Source organism: Cheilinus undulatus, linkage group 11 (assembly GCF_018320785.1).
Source record: "Cheilinus undulatus linkage group 11, ASM1832078v1, whole genome shotgun sequence".
NCBI classification, from domain to species: Eukaryota; Metazoa; Chordata; class Actinopteri; order Labriformes; family Labridae; genus Cheilinus; species Cheilinus undulatus.
In genome coordinates, this window is record NC_054875.1 from 49,309,093 (window position 1) to 49,333,317 (window position 24,225).

Consider the following 24,225-nt stretch of genomic DNA (forward strand, 5'->3'; position numbering starts at 1 on the left):
ATACATCACCAAGTGCAATGCAAAGCATGGGATGCAGTGGTGTAAAGCACGCTGCCACTGACATTTTTATCCTTCTTTTTGCAATTTTTTTGCCACTTCTTGTCCATTTAAGCTGCCTTTTGCAATTACATGCCACTTTTTGCCCAATCTAGTCATTTTTCACTTTCATTTTTTATCGTTGATTCCTGAAAAAAGCATCAATACACTGACTGATCGCTGACAGTGGTCATATTGCAAATTTGATTTTCTTTAGAAAAAGAAAGAAAGAAAAATCAATAAAAGAAATTTGCAACTGCAAAATGTGCTGAGCATAAAATTTCTGCTGCAAAAAAAAAAAAAAAAAAAGTATCAGCCTTGTAGTTTGACACATTTCAGGTTGAAGAAATATTCCGCTGTCAGCGATGTGAGAACTGCAGCAGGCAATGTCAAGATTTAAATCAATTTGCGATAATTTCCCAGCTCTACTTGGAGCTACAGACTTTCTTGTCCTATCTGTCCCTAAAGAAGGTTTGTTAATGGGTTAAAGGGATTTTAGACCCGCTGCTCCTGCAGCCTGGTATGTGCTGCAAAAAGTCTGAGGGAGCTGGGCTCTTTTGAATTCATAAGGGTGTTGAAGGAAGAGGTTTTAGGCTGTAGATCACTGATCATCAACTAGCAGCCCGAGGGCCAAATCAGGCCCCCCAAAGCTTTCTGTCCGGCCCCCAAAAGATCATTAAATTCAGAAAAGGAGGAAAAGAAGATGTTCTGCTTTTAGGAGTGTCTTTTGGCTTCAAATGTCTGCAGCTGTTTAATCCATCCGGAAAAAATGACTATTGAAATAGTTTTAGAATGATCTGATTTTGGCCTAATTTTACAGAAATTCACTCGTCATTCATAATTAGTAAATATATTTTTAAAAATGGGTTAAGACTGGCAGAAATGTGGCAAAGATGGCCTGAGTAAGTGATGAAAAGGGGTCAGAGAGTGGCAAAATGGGTTGTGGAGAGACACAAAGGGGCAAAAATGTGCAGGAAAAGAGGTTAAAATGTTGAAAAAAAATTGGTAATATAGGAAAAAGGAGGCAAAAATGATTTTTAAAAAATGAGTTATTAGTGGCAAAAATGCTGCAAAAAAGTAATGAAAAAGGGTTCAAAAGTGGCAAGATGGATACTAGAATGGCACAAAGGGGCAAAAATGTGCAGGAAAATTGGTTTAAAAGGGGTTAGAGAAAAGAAAATTTGTTTTAAAGAGACAAAAAGGTATCAAAAATAAGTTAAAAGTGGCAAAAAAATTGCAAAAACAGTCTGGCAAAGTAGTGCAAAGTGATTAAAGAGTGGGACACGGGAACAGTAATTGGCAGGAAAGTTGCAAAAATGGTTGAAAGAGTGTCAAAATGGACAAAAGTGGCAAAAAATTGTTTTAAAGGTGGCAAAAATGATCAAAAATAAGTTGAGAGGCAGAAAATGTTGCAGAAAAGTCCAAATGAAGTAATGAAAGAGGTTAAAAGTGTGAAAAATGAATGAATATTAGTGCTTAATCACAGTTGGGGAGGGCCCATTATTTGGGATTTTCTGGGGTCCGGACAATTCTGTGGGCCGGTCTGTCTCTTTGTGTCCTGCTGCATTATAGATAACAGGGATAGATCTCACTGTAATACCTAAAAACATCCTGGGTTTTGAAAAGAAATACAAATACTAATACAATCATATTTTAATCAGAATATTGATTGAATTTTTGTGTATTTGAAAGTCTGGCCCCCAGAGTCTCTGTGGAGACTAAATCTGGCCCTTGTACAGATGTGGTTGATGATCTGATGCTTTGACCTTTTTAACTTTGTTATTCTCTTGGTCAAACAAGAAACACTTGAAGGACCAGCACTGCTTATCTAAGATATCAAAACACATTCTGATCGGTTTTTAAGAGGTTTGAAACATGAATGGTTTAAAATGCAGGCTGACCCACAGAGTCCTCTGCTTTTGTTGCATCTCTATTATTACCATCAAACTTACAGACTACCTTAAAGATTGAAAACGTGTTTTTATAGAGTAACACTGTCCTGCCACATTAAACCTGAGATTAACAGATGAAGCTATCACATTTCTAGGATCTGACGGTCATTAAAATGAGCCGTCAGTGCTGATTTAGGTTCATAGATCTTTTTATGTAAGTGCTTCACACAAACACAGATGGAGCGCACGGATCGAGAAGGTCACATTAAACAGATTACTGGCTGGATGCCAGTCAGTCATGTAAATGAGCCTCATTACCATTGGCCGACCTGTTACACAACTAACCTATCAAACACCTTGGAAACCATCGCCATGGTGAGAGACCTTTCATCAATGGTAACCATGGGAGAGGGCTGGAGGGCGAGAGAGAGAGGCAAACAGAGAAAGAGAGAGAGTCTGCTGCCCTGCTCAAAGGAACAACAGCAGCACAGAGACTGACGTCTGCATGTTTACAGACTGTTGGACAGCATCTGAGACAGGAGGACGCCTTTTTAACCACAATCAGCTGTTACGTCACCGTTAGAGCCACTAGACTACTGACAAAACAGTTATTTCACCTCACAGCTGAGGGTTTACAGCTGCTCTCATTGGTCAGTTTACTCAAATAATCTGCAAACTAACCCTGAAACACGGAAACCAATCAGATCTGATAGCACTGTTCAATAAAAACCTCTGATTCTGCCTGCAGTAATAAGACTGGGAAAACTGCTGAACACGACAGCAGCAGGAAGTTCTTACTCTGTACAAATAACCTGAAGTTAGTATCATCTATTTATTTATTTAGATTTATTGAACCAAGAGAACCTCACTGAGATCAAGAATCTCATTTACAAGAGTGTCCTGGCATTAGTATAATCTGCTCCAGAGGCCAGCCCCCTGCTGTCCACAGCCCGAGGCCAGGTCAGGCCAGGATCCACCCCCTTTACCTCAGACCTGTGTCAGGCTCAAGGTGAGTCAAAGACAAGAAGAATAACTAGATTTTACCCAGAGTTCTCTGCTTTCTTCTTGTGCTAACTTCAGAACAACCTCCCTCTGCACAAATCACACCGAAGATGCACTGCCCAGGTTCACCGGTCCCATTTCTTAAATTATGAAGTCTCTTAAATAAAACTAGACTCCATGTAGTTTATTTACTAAACACTTTATCACAGTTTATTTTAAATGTCTGTTTCTCACTTAATAAAGGAAAATCAGCTGTTAAAAGGAGCCTGCTTGCAGAGTGGAGCAAATGTTGCATTAACCTAATCAGAATTTGAATGCCTTTTAATGAACAGAACAGCGAGGGATTCACGATGAAGAGTTTTTAATGACATCTGAAATGCTCATATCTACAAATTTATTTAACCTAAGATGTACAAGTACCTCCCAAAAGATTTGAATATCATGAAAAGTTCAATATTTTCTGCCACTCATTTCAGAAAGTGAAACCCATATATCACTGATCATCAACTGGTGGCCCGAGGGCCAAATCAGGCCCCCCAAAGCTTTCTGTCCGGCCCCCAAAAGATCATTAAATTCAAAAAAAGGAGGAAAAGAAGATGTTCTGCTTTTAGGAGTGTCTTTTGGCTTCAAATGTCTGCAGCTGTTTAATCCATCCAAAAAATGACTATTGAAATAGTTTTAGAATGATCTGATTTTGACCTGTTTTTACAGAAATTCACTCGTCATTCATAATTAGTAAATATATTTTTAAAAATGGGTTAAGACTGGCAGAAATGTTGCAAAAATGGCCTAAGTGATGAAAAGGGGTTAGAGAGCGGCAAAATGGGTTGTAGAGAAACACAAAGGGGAAAAAATGTGCAGGAAAAGAGGTGAAAACGTGGCAAAAAATTGGTAAAAGAGGAAAAAAGGGACAAAAATGATTAAAAAAAATGAGTTATTAGTGGCAAAAATGCTGCAAAAAAGTAATGAAAATGGTTATAAAGTGGCAAAATAGATACTAGAGTGGCACAAAGGGGCAAAAATGTGCAGGAAAAGAGGTTAATGTGGCAAAAAATGGTAAAAGAGAAAAAAGTTAAAAAATGGATTGTTAGAGGCAAAAAATGGTGCAAAAAAGCAATGAAAGAGGGTTAAAAAGTGGCAAAATAGATACTAGAATGGCACAAAGGGGCAAAAATGTGCAAGAGAATTGGTTTAAAAGGGGTTGGAGAAAAGAAAAATTGTTTTAAAGAGGCAAAAAGGTATCAAAAAATGAGTTAAAAGTGGCAAAAATATTGCAAAAACAGTCTGGCAAAGTAGTGAAAAGCGGTTAAAGAGTGGGACACGGGAACAGTAATTGGCAGGAAAGTTGCAAAAATGAGTTAAAGAGTGTCAAAATGGACAAAAGTGGAAAAAATGATCAAAAATAAGTTGAGGGGCAGAAAATGTTGCAGAAATGTCCAAATGAAGTAATGAAAGGGTTAAAAGTGTGAAAAATGAATGAATATTGGTGCTGAATCACAGTTGGGGAGGGCCCATTATTTGGAATTTTCAGGGGTCCGGACAATTCTGTGGGCCGGTCTGTCTCTTTGTGTCCTCCTGCATTATAGATAACAGGGATAGATCTCACTGTAATACCTAAAAACTTCCTGGGTTTTGAAATGAAATACAAATACTAATACAATCATATTTTAGTCAGACCAAAATATTGATTTAATTTTTGTGTATTTGAAAGTCCGGCCCCCAGAGTCTCCGTGGAGACTTAATCTTGATGATCCCAGCACTACAGCGTTGTCAGTCATTTCAGTGGTTCCGTGTTTACGCGGATACTTCCTGAAACAATCCCGTCTTTACAGAAAACTTTTTCAAAATGAAATGGCAATATATCATTTTCATCTCCATGTGGACAGGGCCTGAGAGGAGGGCAAACTTTCTTCCAAGCAGGGAGGGCCAACTGAACCTGGGGGCGGGGCTAACTCCTAACATGACATCATGAGGGAAAAATCTGAGTACGGCTTGTCTGAAAGGTGGAGAAAGACAGGGAGGGAATGGGTTTTTCTGGTACTTGAGGGGACTGTGAACAGACCGGGGCCACATATTTTTGTTAGAAATGGCTGATATAGTGATTTTATGCATAATATGTCCCCTCAAAGGTTATTTTGTTTGTTTTTTTTGGCTTTATTTGATAGGTTAGCCAAAGACCAGGAAAATGGAGAGAGAGAGAGAAGGGGAAGACCCATCAGCCAATAATGATAACTTTTAATATCTTCTCAATCCTAAAATTTAAAAGAACAATTTTCAAACTTTCTCTGACATTAGTTATTTTGCTCCCATGTTTGAAGAAGTAGATCAGCTTTCTGGCGGTCGTATTCAGGCTGATTTTGGAGCATAACCTCTGATATTTTCCATCATAATGCTGTGACTTTGAGGTTGCAGCTCTGGTGTGCTTTCATTCGCCGGGTTCGAGCAGAGCTGCTTTATTTCTCGCTGCAGCGAGTCCACAGTGGGGGATCTGTGGGCTCGGGAAGCGTGTTGTGTTTTGTTTGTTTAATGATTCGGCGCCATCACTTCCCTTTTGTTCCTCGCCTCATCTGACTCCTCCCCCTCCTCTGTTCTTATTGAAGCCTGCAGCAGAAGGCCTGTCAGTTTGTGTGTTATTATTGTGGGCACACAGCAATAAATGACAGTGTTTGACTGACTGCATGGACAGAACGCTGCTCTCTTTATTCCTCCACACATGCGGGCTCGTTACAGCACTTCATTTATCTAGAATTTGATGTTCCAGCTAGAAAACAAACAGCACGGTCAAAGAGTCTTTCTGAGAATGACAGGAAGCAGCAGCAGATTTGATAAACGCCTCACACTGTAAGGTTGTGAGTGTTTTAAGGCCACACAGAAGCAGGCAGAGCGATTGTGGCGATTAGTGTCCCTGCTGTAATCGCTCTGCAGGACTGACAGCGCCGCTTGTTTTTATTTCATGACTGACACGCTGTCTTTGTTTTCAACAAGCTTTCAGTCTGAGGCTGTCAAAATGTTTGATACCACGTGTTTTAAAACAATAAATCTTTGTTATTTTAATGGCTGATAGTATTAGAAAGTACTTACGCTAAAACAGCTACATCCATTTAAGACAACAGCATAGGAGAGAAGTGAGATTATAAAGATCTACAAGACAACTCCTGCATTCTGTCAGACTTGCACAAAAAAGGACATTTTTCATGCATAATAAATTTGTGCAGCTTCTAAGGTGTGCAGGAAGTTTTTAACATAAAAACAAGACATTAGTGCAGTGTTAGTCAATGCGTGGCTCTTTTATGTCTCAACTGGAAATATTATTCCCCAAGAAAGCCTTAAAAAAGGGAAACTTAGACCTCTGAGATTATCTATTGCAAGTCACATTAATCAGTTTGTTTCACATACTTCTACAGTTGGCTTTAAGTGCAAACCTTAATGTTTTGTCTATTTCCGTTTCCCTTATTTACCTATTTTCTTTCTTGCCATTTTGCAACTTTTCATCCATTTCACTGCTTTAAGTCTGCTTTTGCAACTTTTTGTCCATTTTTACCTCTTTTACTTTGCTTTTTGCAATTTTTCTTTTTTTTATGCCATTTTATTTGCCATTTTTCGCCCATTTAAGCTGAATTGCCATTTAATGACACTCATTTACACCCATTTTTTCCACTCTTTTCTCCTTTTTTCCATTTTTCCTACCTCTTGTCTACTTTTACACTCATTTTTTGCCCTGTTTTGTTGTTTTTTGACCTTTTTTGCCGCTTGCAAATCAATTTTTGTAACTTCTCACCCATTTTTGCCTTTTTCCTCCCCATTTTTTCACCTTTAACCCATTTTTTGCCTTTTTTATCTTGCTTTGTTGCAATTTTCTGGGGTTTTTTCTTGCCATTTTTTGCCACTTTTAATGCATTTCACTGCGTTAAGTCTGCTTTTGCCACTTCTTCTGCAATTTTTTTGTTCTTTATCTTGCCATTTTTTCCACTTTTTGCCCAATTAAGCTGAATTGCCATTTAATGCCACTCTTCCCATTTTTCCTACCTCGCTGCTTGTTTTAGTCACTTTCACACCTTATTTTTTGCCCTGTTTTGTTTTTTTTTTTTTGGACCATTTTTGCCACCTGTAATTCCATTTTTGGTAACTTCTCACCCATTTTTGCCCTTTTCCTACCCATTTTTTCACTTTTTACCCAATTTTTCCTCTTTTATCTTGCTTTCTGCAATTTTTCTGTTTGTTTCCTTGCCATTTTTTTTTTGCCACTTTTCACCCATTTAAGCTGAATTGCCATTAACCCTTTACCTACTGACCCGGTGCTGTGTTTTATATGTCCGGAGTACTATTACCATAACTCTGTCAAAGTTTGTCCGATCAGAAAAATTCCAACGGCATTGGAAAGCTGAGAATTGTGGGCATGCGCACATATATGTTTCATTACAGTACTCACGACCATATGACGTGGGCATTCATAGCAAAACACCAGAAGTATCGTGAGACCACTACACGGATTCTCAACACTGTAACTCCTCGAAAGTTTGCTCAATCTAAAAAATCCTGACAGAGAGCTGAGAATCTGTGCTTTCCGGCAAAATATGATGTGTGGTATATACATTACAGTAATGTCGAACAGCACCGTGACAACAGCAGCTTTGGCAGAAGACGAGTGAGAAAGGAGAGTGAAGGAATGTTGAGAATGCATTTTTCCACCTTTATTTAAACTAATTGTGGCCTATGTATATAGTTATCGTTTGCGCTGTGTTTTGCACACCCAGAGTCCTAGACTCATAAAATGACAGCTGATTGTTCTAAACATGTATTGGTTCACATTTCAAATGTCAAATCAAAACTTCATGAGCAATAACAACATTTCTTCTCATAAAAGCCATGAAAAACAAATCTGTTTTTGTGTTTTTCTTCTTTAAACTGCTGACAATTCCATATAATGCGCAATAATCATTAACCAGATGTTGAAAAGTCAAGTTCAAGTACTCCTGGGAAAAGGGACCAAAGCTCTCAGACTTAGGGCATTTCCTGACTATTTTACAGCCAGAATAACAAAATATGTCCAAATCGACATTTTTAGACTCAGTCGGTAAAGGGTTAAATGCCACTCTTCCCATTTTTCCTGCCTCTTTGCCCGTTTCAGTCACTTTTACACTCATTTTTTGCCATTTTGTTGTTGTTTTTTGACCTTTTTGCCACCTGTAATTCAATTTTTGGTAACTTCTCACCCAGTTTTGCCCCCCCCCCACTTGTTACCCATTTTTTGTCTACCTTGCCCCATTTTCGCCTCTTTTTGCTGCTTTTTGACCATTTTTGCCACCATTTACCTATTTTAATGCCACTTTAACCACTTATATTGTGGCTCTTGCAAAGTCATTTTTTAACAACTCGGTTCTTTGGTTGAGCAGGGTTGAGTAACACTGCATCAGCGAATATTGGTGCCTAGCAGGCTGAACAATAAACCTAAATTTTATCATCAACAAGACGTGAAAATATGCTATCAACTCGTTGCAGAGGGTGCCTGAGCATCTATGAATGAATTCAAACATATTCTGGATGAGCCGTGCACCCTCTCAGTGTGCAATATTTGACCAATCAGAATGGGCCCTGGATAAACAGGCCAATCAGATGAATCTCCAGCTGGTCCCAGAGTAACTGAGTACGACAGATGAGACAGGAGACAAGTGAGGAAATGTGTGCTATACCAGCAGTCTGAGGTGAGGAAGAGAAGCAGCTCTGCCACTGTGCACAGAGAGGCTGATTCATTTACAGCCATTCGGGGAATTTGCACCCATCATATGCAAATCAGCCTCACCGCTAAAAAGCATCTATTGAACAACAGCAGTGCTAACAGCCATGCACAGAGGGAGATGCATGAAGAAAATTATGAATAATTCTGGGGCGAAATTTTCCATCACCTCAACAGTAATGCAAATGTCAGAAGAAATCATATACCCAATAAAAAATGATTGCACTGCAGACGTCCGCAGTGTTTATTTTTTTTTTCACAGGTAACCTGAGATGCATTAGAATAGAAGATAAAATGCCATTTTATTTCTCTGTGTCAGGGTCGACTTGTCATTCATTCTAGAGCTGTCAAAAATGGCCTTTTTTCATCTTGAGCAATCCCAGAATTTCTGTGGTTAATTTGGATAAATCACATCCCTTTACTGCATTTTGAAATTCCACTATTTTGCATTCAAACCTGTTTTTGTGTCATCTTGGATTTTTCTACTGTCTGACACTAAAGATATCCAGCTTTCTGTTTGAAAACGGACGTGCATTTATGTGAAGATCAAAGATTCTAACTTATATTTAACAACAGAAAGAACTTGTTGTGGATGCAGAGTGTAATATTTAGCCTAGTTTAGCAAAGAAAGCTTGGTAAAATTGGACAATGATATTTCTAAGTCCACCTCTCTAAATCAGTGTTTACTCTGCACATTTCTACAGTACCACAGACTAATCTAGATGGGCCGACTTATAAATATTATGCTGCTTTTTGCAAAGTTTGTTCTGTTAAATGCTGCTAGGCTAAATATTACACACTGTACCTTAAAAGGAAATAAAGGAACAGTAAAAAATGAATGTGAAGATGACTTCTGAATTCTCCACTGAGCTGTCTGTGAGTTTTTTAAAGCTGTGTATATTACGGTACTTCACCATGGCTAAAGAAAGACACTGCAGTGGCCTGACTAAAGTGTGCTGAAAGAGGTAATAAATCATGCAATTAATCACTGCAAAAAAAACCATGCACTAATTATGGACCTTAATCAACTGGGATTAATCTTGACAAACACTGTAAATAATGTGCATCACAGTAAACAGGTGAAAGATGCTCCTTCCTCTCCAGGTTTAATGTCTGTAATAAAGGCAACATGTAGCGAGTGTCCTTGCTCTGCACAGCGTCTGTCAGCCTGTCTGGGACTTTAAGCTGTGTGCTGCAACGGATCAACTTGGTTTGTCTTGAGCCCTGAGCTGCAGCCAATCATCTTTTAACAGCTTAAATAGATGTTTAAAGGTGCATTTTAACTCATAACTCATGTTTTAAGACAATGATGATACCAAGAAGCAAGCTGTGGGATTAAAGGGGACATATCCTGCAAAATACACTTTTTCAGGCTTTTCTTACAAAAATAATAGTCCCCATTCTGTCCACAACAGTGTTAATTTTGGTAGCTATTTTTAATTTTAGTCTTAGTTTTAGTCTTTAAATGAAATTCATTTTAGTTTTAGTCACATTTTAGTCATTTCTATCCTTTTTAGTTTTAGTCTAGTTTTATTCCATAAAGAGTCTTCACATTTTCGTCTTTACTTTTAGTCCAAGCATTTATTCTCTTGTCTAAATCTGGTACCAAATTATGGTAGTGTGTTCTCTGCCAAACCTGGGGTCCCTGCTTCTACAGCTGTGAGTCAGAATAGATACAGATGGATTGTTTTTGACAGATTTACCCACAGTGGAGGAATATCATGAATTTTGAATGTCAGACGAAAACTACATTACATTTTAGTCTAGTTTTAGTCATCTTGACGAAATGTAAACTTAGTTTTAGTCAGTTTTAGTCATCACAGATCTAATTTTGTTAGTCTTAGTCTAGTTTTAGTCATCACAGATCTATTTTTGTTAGTCTCAGTCTAGTTTTAGTCATCACAGATCTATTTTTGTTAGTCTCAGTCTAGTTTTTGTCATGGAAAAAGGCCGTCGATGAATAGTTTTAGTCATAGCTTAGGTCAATAAAATTAACACTGGTCCAAAATCCCTCCAAGAATCAGAACACCCCTCCCCCTTTCAGAAAATGTGCGCTGGGACAAGCCGTTCACAGATTTTCCCTTCATGATGTCATGTGGGGAGTTGGCCCCGCCCCCAGGTTCGGTTGGCCACCTCCACTTGAAAGAAAGTTCCACCCTCCTCTCCTGATCCTCCACTCAGCTGCTACCTGAGAGAAGGATAAGGACAGCCACATTCATTTCCTGAGAGGGGCGGAGTCAGACAGCTCATTAACATTTAAAGCCACAGACACAGAAACAGCTTTGATAAAGCTGAGTTAAATCAATGATAAACTTGCCATTTCCATCAAGTTCTTCACAATAAGGTCTTTGGTTGTAATGTTTTTGGGTGCTTGTATTGTGAAGAAATGTGGTATTGTCAGTAGCGGCTGGACACACTTCAGCAGGAGAGAAATGAAACTTAAAACTATAGGAAGAAAGTGAACACAGAGAGACTTAAAAAATCCTTCTCTATGATCTTAGGCTCAAACATCAGTCCATCACAGGCTTCCTTTGTGGGGTTAAAGGCTTGAATACGCATTAAATGCATCATTTACTGTGACCATAAAGACCCCAGTCTAGTATCGCTATGTTTTGTCTTTATTATTATTGTGGCTATGCTCTGGTTGTGTGACAGCATAACCGTCAGTTCATTACTGAGCAATGTTTATTTAAATTATTTATTCTCCTCTTATCATTCAGGTGTACCTGGGACTTCTACTCCTGATGCCAGGATATCCATTGATTTTTACCAGTCACATAAAAGTTTTCAAACTCTCGGTCGTGACGAGCCCAGCTCAGTGAGCTCAGTAATGAGAGGGACTAATCAAAGAGTCCTTTAGGTCCCAAGGGGAAAGGCTGATCAAAGAGTCCTGAACGTGATCTCTGCAGCTCAGACACAAACATCTGATCTGTTACTGTGTGCCTCTGTGATTGTGTAAGCTTATCTCCGTCCTGCGGGCCTCGCTACAACAAAAGGCAGACTCTGTTGATGTTTTATTTCCACAGAGACTGACGGAGCTCCTCGCCGCTCTGACTCACTGCAAACTGGGATCCAACCAGAACAACCAGAGCTAGACAGAGGGAACCAGATCAAACACTGGGGAAGGACAAAACACACCAGTACGATTCTGGTTTCTGATACCAGGAGCTTAAAAAAGTCTGACACATCAAATAAAAGCTGGAGCAGACAGGCTTTGTTTTCAGACCAGGTTCAGGATCCAAGTTCCCATCAAAGGAGCCTTAGATTATAATAAACTGTGAATATCTTTCACTTCCTGTTTGACTATGTTCTTTGACCGGAGTATCCCTCCTCTGGTGAATGAGCCGCATTTATAGTTCATTAGTTTCCCTCAGAGCAGAGGTGAACTACAGTTACGCTGAGTGAAACCACTTTCTTCACCAGAGAAGAAGAAGAGCGCGTTCTCCTCACCACTTCCTTCTTCTCTGTGGTTTCTCTGCTTCCTTTTAGTCAGATACAAATCTGAACAAAACACACACAGGAGGGACACACAGCCTTCACTCTGCTGCAGGTGAGAGCCGTCTATTCTGACATCCTCACATCACTCCGCTGCTCCGTCCTGTGTTCCTTCAGTCTGACTCACATCAGAACCATGCCATATCTCACAAACGCTGTTTAACACTCGCATCATTTATGCGTCACTGTTACCATGGCAACCAGTGAATATTAAATCAGCAAGTAAAAGCTGTCCAAACAATCACAGTCAGCGTCAATGAGGCTGGCTCAATGAAACTGCCAATGCCATTCAAATTGTATTACATGTGCTCTACTCCGTTTACTGAACTCTACAGCAAACCTTCAGCGTATTTGATCAACTCTACCACTTTTTATCTCTCTTCTCTGCTGTGATTCTTTACCAGGCTCTTCAGCGTCTCAGCATCCTGACTCAGATTGATATGAAGCTTCTCTAAAACAGGCAGGGAGCAGAGGAGACGGCCTCAGTTCTACAAATCTGCTGCAAAGCTACCAACAAATGAGTGCAATTTAAGACATTATCTCCTCTGCTCTCTCTTTTAAAAACGTAATATTTCCCGATATCTCAATTCAAACCAAAAGTTTCTGCAAGACAAAGAAAGAAAGACAAATGTCCTAACTGCACAGAATCATTCAAGATCAAAACACTTTTCTCCAGCTTTCCACTGCTGTCCAAACATTGCCAATGTTTTTGTGCAATAAAGCCACTAAAAAGATATTTATAGCCTGCAATTTTTAGAAAACAAAACAGGAACTAAAAACCTATTTTCACTAGGGCTGGGAAATTAATTGCAAATTAGATTAAATTGAAATATAGCCAAGTGCATTTAACAGATTGCAGAAGGTGCGATATTTCCTTAACTTGAAAAACGTCAGAGTACCAGTTAATGCATTCTTTTTTGCAGGAGCAGAACTTCTGTGCACATTATGCAAACATTCAAGGAGGGCTGGGCAGTTATTTACAAATGAGATTAAATTGCATTATGGCCTGCTGCATTTTTTTAAATTGCAGAAGGAACAATATTTCTTTTACCTGAAATGTGTCACAAAATACTAGTTTAAAAGTTCTTTGCAACAGAGACATTATGCATTACATATCATGCAATTATTTTAGTGACATATTTTTAGAAAAGTGTACAACAAATTCTATTTTTTCATATTTGTATATATTTTTGTTAAATATGAGAATTATATCAAAATTATACAAAAAACAGTTCATATTCAATTTGAAAAATGTACTGATAGTTTTGACTTAGAATAACATAGAAGCTTAAAGTTCTGCTATCAGGGAAATACTTTTGCTATATTTGAAAAGTAAATGGATGGCAAAGTAAAAATCAGACTGAAAAGAAGAAAAATAACAACAGTTGTTGATAATGGATGTCTGCAAATATCTGACATGATATTTCCAAACTCATTTTAGCCAAATACTGATATATACACTACATTTTTACAGTGAAGAAAAACAAGAGATGCACAATATTCTAAGATGATATCGGCGGATATTAAAGTTTATTTTTAACGTTTCAGCTGTACATATTGGCAGGATAAATCACACATCAATAAATTAAATATTGTAAAAATGAAACACTGTAGCTTCAGGTTTAGAGAGCTGAACACTCAAGGAGGCTAAACCTTTACCTGATGTACAGTTATTTATATTTTCTGTTTTGCAAACATTAAAGGTCAATACAGGATTTATACTGCTGATCTGTACGGCCGATATATCAGCTGTAAATGTTGAAAGACATTTACAGATCTGCCAGTACTAAGTAGGGCTGAACGATTTGCAAAAATAATCTAATTGCAATTTTTTCCCCAAATATTTAATATGTGATTATTCTTGGGTTAATCTTGTGTATTTTTCAACAAATTCAAGCAATAAATAATTCCATAAATAAGACCATGTGTATTGAAAACAATGAAATTATTTCAGAAGCAGTTCATCCATAGTAGCATGAATCTGAATATGAGGGTGCAACAAGCTTTAAGCTTTAAAGGAGGCAGCTGGGGTGGAGGAGGTGAGGCTGGCTACCAGCTGATCACAGCTGGGTTATGACTTTTGTGAAGTGAGGCTTGGCTTCATCAGTTTTATTTAGCGCTAACTATTTTTGCTGATAATGCAAATGTGATGTCATTTACTTTGTTCAAGGACATTAGCATTTTATGTCACTCATTCTGATTAAGAAAAACATACATAAAACACGAAAAGGAGGATTTTTGTAAACCATTATACAATACGATACGATACACTTTATTGTCCCCTTAGGGAAATTTGTCTTGGACTCCAAGAGCTGCACCGATGAAGCTGCCAACTAATAACACAGAAGTAGTAGAATAAAACAAAGATGCGATCACATAAACCACACATATTGCACAAGACTCTCATAGAAATAGTTAGAAAGAAACATACTGACACTTTAATGTTTGCATAATGTGCATAAATCTCTGCTGCTGCATAAAATTGATTTATTAAACTGGTGTTTTGACACATTCAAGTTAAAGAAATATTGCAACTTCTGCTATTTGTCAATTGCAGCAGGCCATATTGTGATTTAACCTAATTCGTGATTAACTGCCCAGCCATAGTACTAAGATTGTCAAAAAAACTACTTCATACTTTCATTATTAGTCTTTAAAAGGTTAAAATAGCATTTAGTTCAGCATTTGATAGTAAAAAAAGTACCAAAGCTTTTATAAAAAAAGATGTACATTCAGATTTTCTATCCCAGGACTCCAAAGACAACTGACAGAGGAGATCAGCTGATCTTCTACTTGTTGTGACGTCACCGGGTTCAAAGGTTCAAGCAGAAACATGAATGAAACTCCTGCCAACAAGAAGTAAGCTGATGAAACATGACAAATCTGACTCTGAAAGAACCGTTAGTGGAGAATGAAAGCGGTAGGACTGTTCTGTGGCAATATTTTGTGTATCAGGCAGATGCAGGGTGAATGCAACAGATTTGTAGAGGCTACTGTGCCTTAAAGTTAAAACAAAGAGACAGAATATCAGCAATCTGGCTTAACATCGGATCTACAGACATCCGGATCTCTTGACATGATAGAAGTAAGACGTGTTAAACAATTCATGTGTTTGCTTTTTATATAAACCCAGACAAAATATGTTTGATTTTTTTCCTGATTACATTGAAGCATCGTTGTGAAAACTTTAGCAGATACTGACATTAAACTTTTTCTGCTCATACAGTCCTGTCCATAAGTTTTAGGCATGTGGGGTGAAGGGATTCACCGCAGGGCCTGATGTGCTACAACCTGGGGCTGGAGAAAGGGGGCAGTGCAGCCAGAGTCAAGCTCCACATACACACATGCTCTGGATGTCCTTGCATATTACCAGGGGGTTTGGGAATTAAACTGTTGGAAAAATAAAAAACGTCCACACCTTTTGGTTGGAGTGAGGAGTGGATGTGGCTCGTAAGCAGGGCCCTGGGTACCGTTTGGGTGGGTAGTAGGTTGCCACAAGCCCCTAGTCGTGCTGTGAGTGTCTTAAGGACCCAAAAACTGACGGCTGTTTCCAGGAGCATCACTAGAGTTGAAAAGTCCCCAACAAAATAAACAGTTGAGCTTGACCTTGGCTGCTGAGTGACACACGTGTGTCAACATGCACCAAGCTCGACTCTGGACTCCCTCTACCCATCTCCAGCCCTGCACTGAATCCTCAGCACAGTACATTCCTAAATACGTATGTTCATGACTTTATATCAACATACAGATGTGTTGCTCAGCAGCCAAGGGTTTTTGTTCCGAAACTTCACCACAGTTTCCGGAACATCAAAGCACGACCAGGAGTTTGTGGCAACCCTACTATACCCTGGGCCGTGCTTACTCGCCACATCCACTCCTTTACTCTGCTCTAAAGGTTTGGTACTTATTTCCCCATGCCCCTGGTAAAATGCCAGGATATCCAGAGCATAATCAGAGTTCTGTCAATCCTTCTTCCTGCCCGATGGTGTCCATATGAGGGCTTACTCGCCACATCTACGCCTTACTTCAGCCTCAGTTTTTTGCCCAAACATGCCTGAAGGTTCTGCACAGTACTGTACCTGCTGATATCGTGCCAATAATATCACTTACAGAAACAGATCAGAAACCAAAACAGCATCATAAAGGTTGTTATTTTAAGAGGATTTACTTTGTTATTCAAGGAAATACTTCTCGTAAGATGCTGGCTGTAGTTCAGGAGGCTTGGTGAGGACAATGATATTTACAACCTGAAAACACACCTGCAGATGCATGCTCCAAATTACCTGGCAGTGTTTGTGCTGAGCTGCAAGTCTGCACACGCTGCGTGAAAGCAAATCATTTCAAACCCAGCATGCAGTGTGCTGATAATACCTGCTCAAACATCCCACCTGAACACAGACACGCAGTGCTGCGGGCCTCAGCAGCTGCACACACCTGTTGAAACACTGCTGCATCCTCTAAAAGCAGCATGTACTCTCAGCAGCATCTCTTACCATTGATCAGCGGGTTTGAATCCATCTTCAGCTCTGTTGTTTCTCTGCTGTCTGTCAGTCTGTCTTGTCTCCCTGCAGGCTCACACCTCCTCCATGCTGCTGTGTTATTGTCTCTCTGACTCTGTGTGAGTGTGTCCGTATGTCTGGAGCAGGTTACGGCTGTCAGAGCCCGGTAGAGGAGGCAGAGGAGGCTGAAGAGGAGGAGGAGACGATCAGCTTCTCCTGCGACCTGCTGCTGTTATGTAACCGCTCCGAGCTGCTGCTGCCAGGCTGCCGTGTCTCCATGCTAACACCCCGAGAAACAACAGAGAGGTCCATAAATTATAAAACTCCATAAAAAATAAGAGTTGACAGCGTGTAGATATGAACCACTCAGAGATTATTAACACGCTGATGCTAATGATTATCTGACTGTAATGCAGATAGCGTGTGTTGTTGTGTTGCCCCTCTGTTGCTGTCAGAGCTTGTTGATATGCACACAAGCCAAACTAGCCCGTTAAGTAGCAATGCTAACGCTAGCAGCTAACACTTTTTTGGCGGGAGGTAAAGTTATAATTTTTATCAGCTCGGGGGGTTCAGGAACAGCCCTTTAACAGCCAGGCTGTTGCTCATTTAGAGCCAAAAATATCCGTGTTCAGGTATTTCAAAGCGCTGATGGTGTTAGCCTAGCGTGCTAACTAGCCTAGCCTATCCCCCCGCCTTCCTCCACTGCGTCAGCCCCCAAACAGCGCTCTGACTGCGGACTGGATCCGCAGAGTTTACCGTCCACAACGTCCAAAACGTTCACACTCCTCTAACACGGAGGAAAAGTGATCTTTCAAATCCTCCAGAGTTCCTAATCGCCATTTGCTGCCTCCAGTTTTATTCCAAAACAAATAAATCCATCAGTTAGGAGTGTTTTCCCAGTTTCTTCCTGTTTGGACGGACGCCTCCTCGCTACTTTTCACCACAGTCAGAGCAGCAGCAGTGAACGCAGTCAGCTCCGGTGAGCTATACCAGTATAAAAGTCCTTTAATTAATCACAAATGTCAATCAGATGTGACTGAACATTCTTATTAGGTCTTAAAAAATCACTGTTGCCAAAATGCATTGAAAATATATACCAATAAACAGAAGACGAGACCGTCGTGATTTTATGTCCTTTTCCTAATGATCCCACCCAGTGGCGGATTTAGCAGTTTTGGGGCCCTAGGGCAGGCATGGGGCCCTCCACACCCATTGTTCTCCTTTGTTCTACTTATAACTTCTTCTTTTCAGCTGTATTTACACAGCAATTATATAAGATATGTTTGAGAACACATTTCTAAATCAAACTGACAAAAAAACCGCTGAACAAATGCACTTTAAATAAAATCCTATCTAAGATGTTATGATCCATGTACAAAAAAAAAGGTAACTGGTTTTCTGACCATGATAGCCTATTATGTTGTTTGATTGGCCAGCCAACTACCCACAGCAACAACTAATAGAAGATCTCTGGAGTTTTGTCAAGAAAAACAACACAGATATGATTCTGATCCTCAACAAAAGTGTCTGCACCACATCATAATTTTACAGATGCCGACTCATTTGTCATGAAACATAGGAATGCACAGGTGTCGGAATGATATTGATATTAGAAGATGTCTGTATCTGCTGTAAATATCAGCCTATATTTTTGCTGTAAATATCAGCCTATATCTGCTGTAAATATCAGCCTATATCTGCTGTAAATATCAGCCTATATCTGCTGTAAATATCAGCATATATCTGCTGTAAATATCAGCCTATATCTGCTGTAAACATCAGCCTATATCTGCTATAAATATCAGCATATATCTGCTGTAAATATCAGCATATATCTGCTGTAAACATCAGCCTATATCTGCTGTAAATATCAGCCTATATCTGTTGTAAATATCAGCATATATCTGCTGTAAACATCAGCCTATATCTGCTGTAAACATCAGCCTATATCTGTTGTAAATATCAGCCTATATCTGTTGTAAATATCAGCCTATATCTGCTGTAAATATCAGCCTATATCTGCTGTAAACATCAGCCTATATCTGCTGTAAACATCAGCCTATATCTGCTGTAAACATCAGCCTATATCTGCTGTAAATATCAGCCTATATCTGCTGTAAATATCAGCCTATATCTGCTGTAAACATCAGCCTATATCTGCTGTAAACATCAGCCTATATCTGCTGTAAATATCAGCCTATATCTGCTGTAAACATCAGCCTATATCTGTTGTAAATATCAGCCTATATCTGCTGTAAATATCAGCATATATCTGCTGTAAATATCAGCATATATCTGCTGTAAATATCAGCCTATATCTGCTGTAAATATCAGCCTATATCTGCTGTAAATATCAGCCTATATCTGCTGTAAATATCAGCCTATATCTGCTGTAAATATCAGCCTATATCTGCTGTAAATATCAGCCTATATCAGCGGTAAATATCAGCCTATATCTGCTGTAAATATCAGCCTATATCTGTTGTAAATATCAGTCTATATCAGCGGTAAATATCAGCCTATATCAGCGGTAAATATCAGCCTATATCTGTTGTAAATATCAGTCTATATCAGCAGTAAATATCAGCCTATATCAGAGGTAAATATCAGCCTATATCTGCTGTAAATATCAGTCTATATCAGCTGTAAATATCAGCCTATATCTGCTGTAAATATCCGCCTATATCAGTGGTAAATATCAGCCTATATCTGTTGTAAATATCAGCCTATATCTGCTGTAAATATCAGCCTATATCTGCTGTAAATATCAGCCTATATCTGTTGTAAATATCAGCCTATCTCAGCTGTAAATATCAGCCTATATCTGTTGTAAATATCAGCCTATATCAGCGGTAAATATCAGCCTATATCTGTTGTAAATATCAGCCTATATCAGCGGTAAATATCAGCCTATATCTGTTGTAAATATCAGCCTATATCTGCTGTAAATATCAGCCTATATCTGCTGTAAATATCAGCATATATCTGCTGTAAACATCAGCCTATATCTGCTGTAAATATCAGCCTATATCTGCTGTAAACATCAGCCTATATCTGTTGTAAATATCAGCCTATATCTGCTGTAAATATCAGCCTATATCTGCTGTAAACATCAGCCTATATCTGCTGTAAACATCAGCCTATATCTGTTGTAAATATCAGCCTATATCTGCTGTAAATATCAGCCTATATCTGCTGTAAACATCAGCCTATATCTGCTGTAAACATCAGCCTATATCTGCTGTAAATATCAGCCTATATCTGCTGTAAACATCAGCCTATATCTGTTGTAAATATCAGCCTATATCTGCTGTAAATATCAGCCTATATCTGCTGTAAACATCAGCCTATATCTGTTGTAAATATCAGCCTATATCTGCTGTAAATATCAGCCTATATCTGCTGTAAATATCAGCCTATATCTGCTGTAAACATCAGCCTATATCTGCTGTAAACATCAGCCTATATCTGTTGTAAATATCAGCCTATATCTGCTGTAAATATCAGCCTATATCTGCTGTAAACATCAGCCTATATCTGCTGTAAACATCAGCCTATATCTGCTGTAAATATCAGCCTATATCTGCTGTAAACATCAGCCTATATCTGTTGTAAATATCAGCCTATATCTGCTGTAAATATCAGCCTATATCTGCTGTAAACATCAGCCTATATCTGCTGTAAATATCAGCCTATATCTGCTGTAAACATCAGCCTATATCTGTTGTAAATATCAGCCTATATCTGCTGTAAATATCAGCATATATCTGCTGTAAATATCAGTATATATCTGCTGTAAACATCAGCCTATATCTGCTGTAAATATCAGCCTATATTTTTGCTGTAAATATCAGCCTATATCTGCTGTAAATATCAGCCTATATCTGCTGTAAATATCAGCCTATATCTGCTGTAAATATCAGCATATATCTGCTGTAAATATCAGCCTATATCTGCTGTAAACATCAGCCTATATCTGCTATAAATATCAGCATATATCTGCTGTAAATATCAGCATATATCTGCTGTAAACATCAGCCTATATCTGCTGTAAATATCAGCCTATATCTGTTGTAAATATCAGCATATTTCTGCTGTAAACATCAGCCTATATCTGCTGTAAACATCAGCCTATATCTGTTGTAAATATCAGCCTATATCTGTTGTAAATATCAGCCTATATCTGCTGTAAATATCAGCCTATATCTGCTGTAAACATCAGCCTATATCTGCTGTAAACATCAGCCTATATCTGCTGTAAACATCAGCCTATATCTGCTGTAAATATCAGCCTATATCTGCTGTAAATATCAGCCTATATCTGCTGTAAACATCAGCCTATATCTGCTGTAAACATCAGCCTATATCTGCTGTAAATATCAGCCTATATCTGCTGTAAACATCAGCCTATATCTGTTGTAAATATCAGCCTATATCTGCTGTAAATATCAGCATATATCTGCTGTAAATATCAGTATATATCTGCTGTAAATATCAGCCTATATCTGCTGTAAATATCAGCCTATATCTGCTGTAAATATCAGCCTATATCTGCTGTAAATATCAGCCTATATCTGCTGTAAATATCAGCCTATATCTGCTGTAAATATCAGCCTATATCAGCGGTAAATATCAGCCTATATCTGCTGTAAATATCAGCCTATATCTGTTGTAAATATCAGTCTATATCAGCGGTAAATATCAGCCTATATCAGCGGTAAATATCAGCCTATATCTGTTGTAAATATCAGTCTATATCAGCAGTAAATATCAGCCTATATCAGAGGTAAATATCAGCCTATATCTGCTGTAAATATCAGTCTATATCAGCTGTAAATATCAGCCTATATCAGCTGTAAATATCCGCCTATATCAGTGGTAAATATCAGCCTATATCTGTTGTAAATATCAGCCTATATCTGCTGTAAATATCAGCCTATATCTGCTGTAAATATCAGCCTATATCTGTTGTAAATATCAGCCTATCTCAGCTGTAAATATCAGCCTATATCTGTTGTAAATATCAGCCTATATCAGCGGTAAATATCAGCCTATATCTGTTGTAAATATCAGCCTATATCAGCGGTAAATATCAGCCTATATCAGCGGTAAATATCAGCCTATATCTGTTGTAAATATCAGCCTATATCTGTTGTAAATATCAGCCTATATCTGCTGTAAATATCAGCCTATATCTGCTGTAAATATCAGCATATATCTGCTGTAAACATCAGCCTATATCTGCTGTAAATATCAGCCTATATCTGCTGTAAACATCAGCCTATATCTCTTGTAAATATCAGCCTATATCTGCTGTAAATATCAGCCTATATCTGCTGTAAACATCAGCCTATATCTGCTGTAAACATCAGCCTATATCTGTTGTAAATATCAGCCTATATCTGCTGTAAATATCAGCCTATATCTGCTGTAAACATCAGCCTATATCTGCTGTAAACATCAGCCTATATCTGCTGTAAATATCAGCCTATATCTGCTGTAAACATCAGCCTATATCTGTTGTAAATATCAGCCTATATCTGCTGTAAATATCAGCCTATATCTGCTGTAAACATCAGCCTATATCTGTTGTAAATATCAGCCTATATCTGCTGTAAATATCAGCCTATATCTGCTGTAAATATCAGCCTATATCTGCTGTAAACATCAGCCTATATCTGCTGTAAACATCAGCCTATATCTGTTGTAAATATCAGCCTATATCTGCTGTAAATATCAGCCTATATCTGCTGTAAACATCAGCCTATATCTGCTGTAAACATCAGCCTATATCTGCTGTAAATATCAGCCTATATCTGCTGTAAACATCAGCCTATATCTGTTGTAAATATCAGCCTATATCTGCTGTAAATATCAGACTATATCTGCTGTAAACATCAGCCTATATCTGCTGTAAACATCAGCCTATATCTGCTGTAAATATCAGCCTATATCTGCTGTAAACATCAGCCTATATCTGTTGTAAATATCAGCCTACATTGGTCTATATCCGCTGTAAATATCGGCCTGTATTGGTCTACATCTGCTGTAAATATCAGCCTACATTGGTCTATATCTGCTGTAAATATCGGCCTGTATTGGTCTGTATCTGCTGTAAATATCAGCCTACATTGGTCTATATCTGCTGTAAATATCAGCCTATATTGGTCTATATCTGCTGTAAATATCAGCCTATATTGGTCTATATCTGCTGTAAATATCAGCCTATATTGGTCTATATCTGCTGTAAATATCAGCCTATATTGGTCTATATCTGCTGTAAATATCAGCCTATATTGGTCTATATCTGCTGTAAATATCAGCCTATATTGGTCTATATCTGCTGTAAATATCAGCCTATATCTGCTGTAAATATCAGCCTATATCAGCGGTAAATATCAGCCTATATCTGCTGTAAATATCAGCCTATATCTGTTGTAAATATCAGTCTATATCAGCGGTAAATATCAGCCTATATCAGCGGTAAATATCAGCCTATATCTGTTGTAAACATCAGCCTATATCTGCTGTAAACATCAGCCTATATCTGTTGTAAATATCAGCCTATATCTGCTGTAAATATCAGCCTATATCTGCTGTAAACATCAGCCTATATCTGCTGTAAACATCAGCCTATATCTGCTGTAAATATCAGCCTATATCTGCTGTAAACATCAGCCTATATCTGTTGTAAATATCAGCCTATATCTGCTGTAAATATCAGCCTATATCTGCTGTAAACATCAGCCTATATCTGTTGTAAATATCAGCCTATATCTGCTGTAAATATCAGCCTATATTGGTCTATATCTGCTGTAAATATCAGCCTATATTGGTCTATATCTGCTGTAAATATCAGCCTATATTGGTCTATATCTGCTGTAAATATCAGCCTATATTGGTCTATATCTGCTGTAAATATCAGCCTATATTGGTCTATATCTGCTGTAAATATCAGCCTACATTGGTCTATATCTGCTGTAAATATCAGCCTATATCTGCTGTAAACATCAGCCTATATCTGTTGTAAATATCAGCCTATATCTGCTGTAAATATCAGCCTATATCTGCTGTAAACATCAGCCTATATCTGCTGTAAACATCAGCCTATATCTGCTGTAAATATCAGCCTATATCTGCTGTAAACATCAGCCTATATCTGTTGTAAATATCAGCCTATATCTGCTGTAAATATCAGCATATATCTGCTGTAAATATCAGTATATATCTGCTGTAAACATCAGCCTATATCTGCTGTAAATATCAGCCTATATCTGCTGTAAATATCAGCCTATATTTGCTGTAAACATCAGCCTATATCTGCTGTAAATATCAGCCTATCTCAGCCTATATATCAGCCTATATCAGCGGTAAATATCAGCCTATATCTGCTGTAAATATCAGCCTATATCTGCTGTAAATATCAGCCTATATCTGCTGTAAATATCAGCCTATATCTGCTGTAAATATCAGCCTATATCTGCTGTAAATATCAGCCTATATCAGCGGTAAATATCAGCCTATATCAGCGGTAAATATCAGCCTATATCTGTTGTAAATATCAGTC

The 24,225-nt window shown here is 38.3% G+C and overlaps 1 protein-coding gene across 1 annotated transcript in view; it reads right to left on the bottom strand.

The window, feature by feature from the left end:
* Positions 1-17,592, bottom strand: part of elk1 (ETS transcription factor ELK1) — a 37,408-nt gene extending 19,816 nt beyond the window's left edge. The window contains exon 1 of the mRNA XM_041799903.1: positions 16,653-17,592. Within this exon, the coding sequence (XP_041655837.1) occupies positions 16,653-16,677 (25 nt within the window). The 5' untranslated portion in view covers positions 16,678-17,592. The remainder of the gene's footprint in view (positions 1-16,652) is intronic.
* Between the last annotated feature and the right edge of the window lie 6,633 nt (positions 17,593-24,225).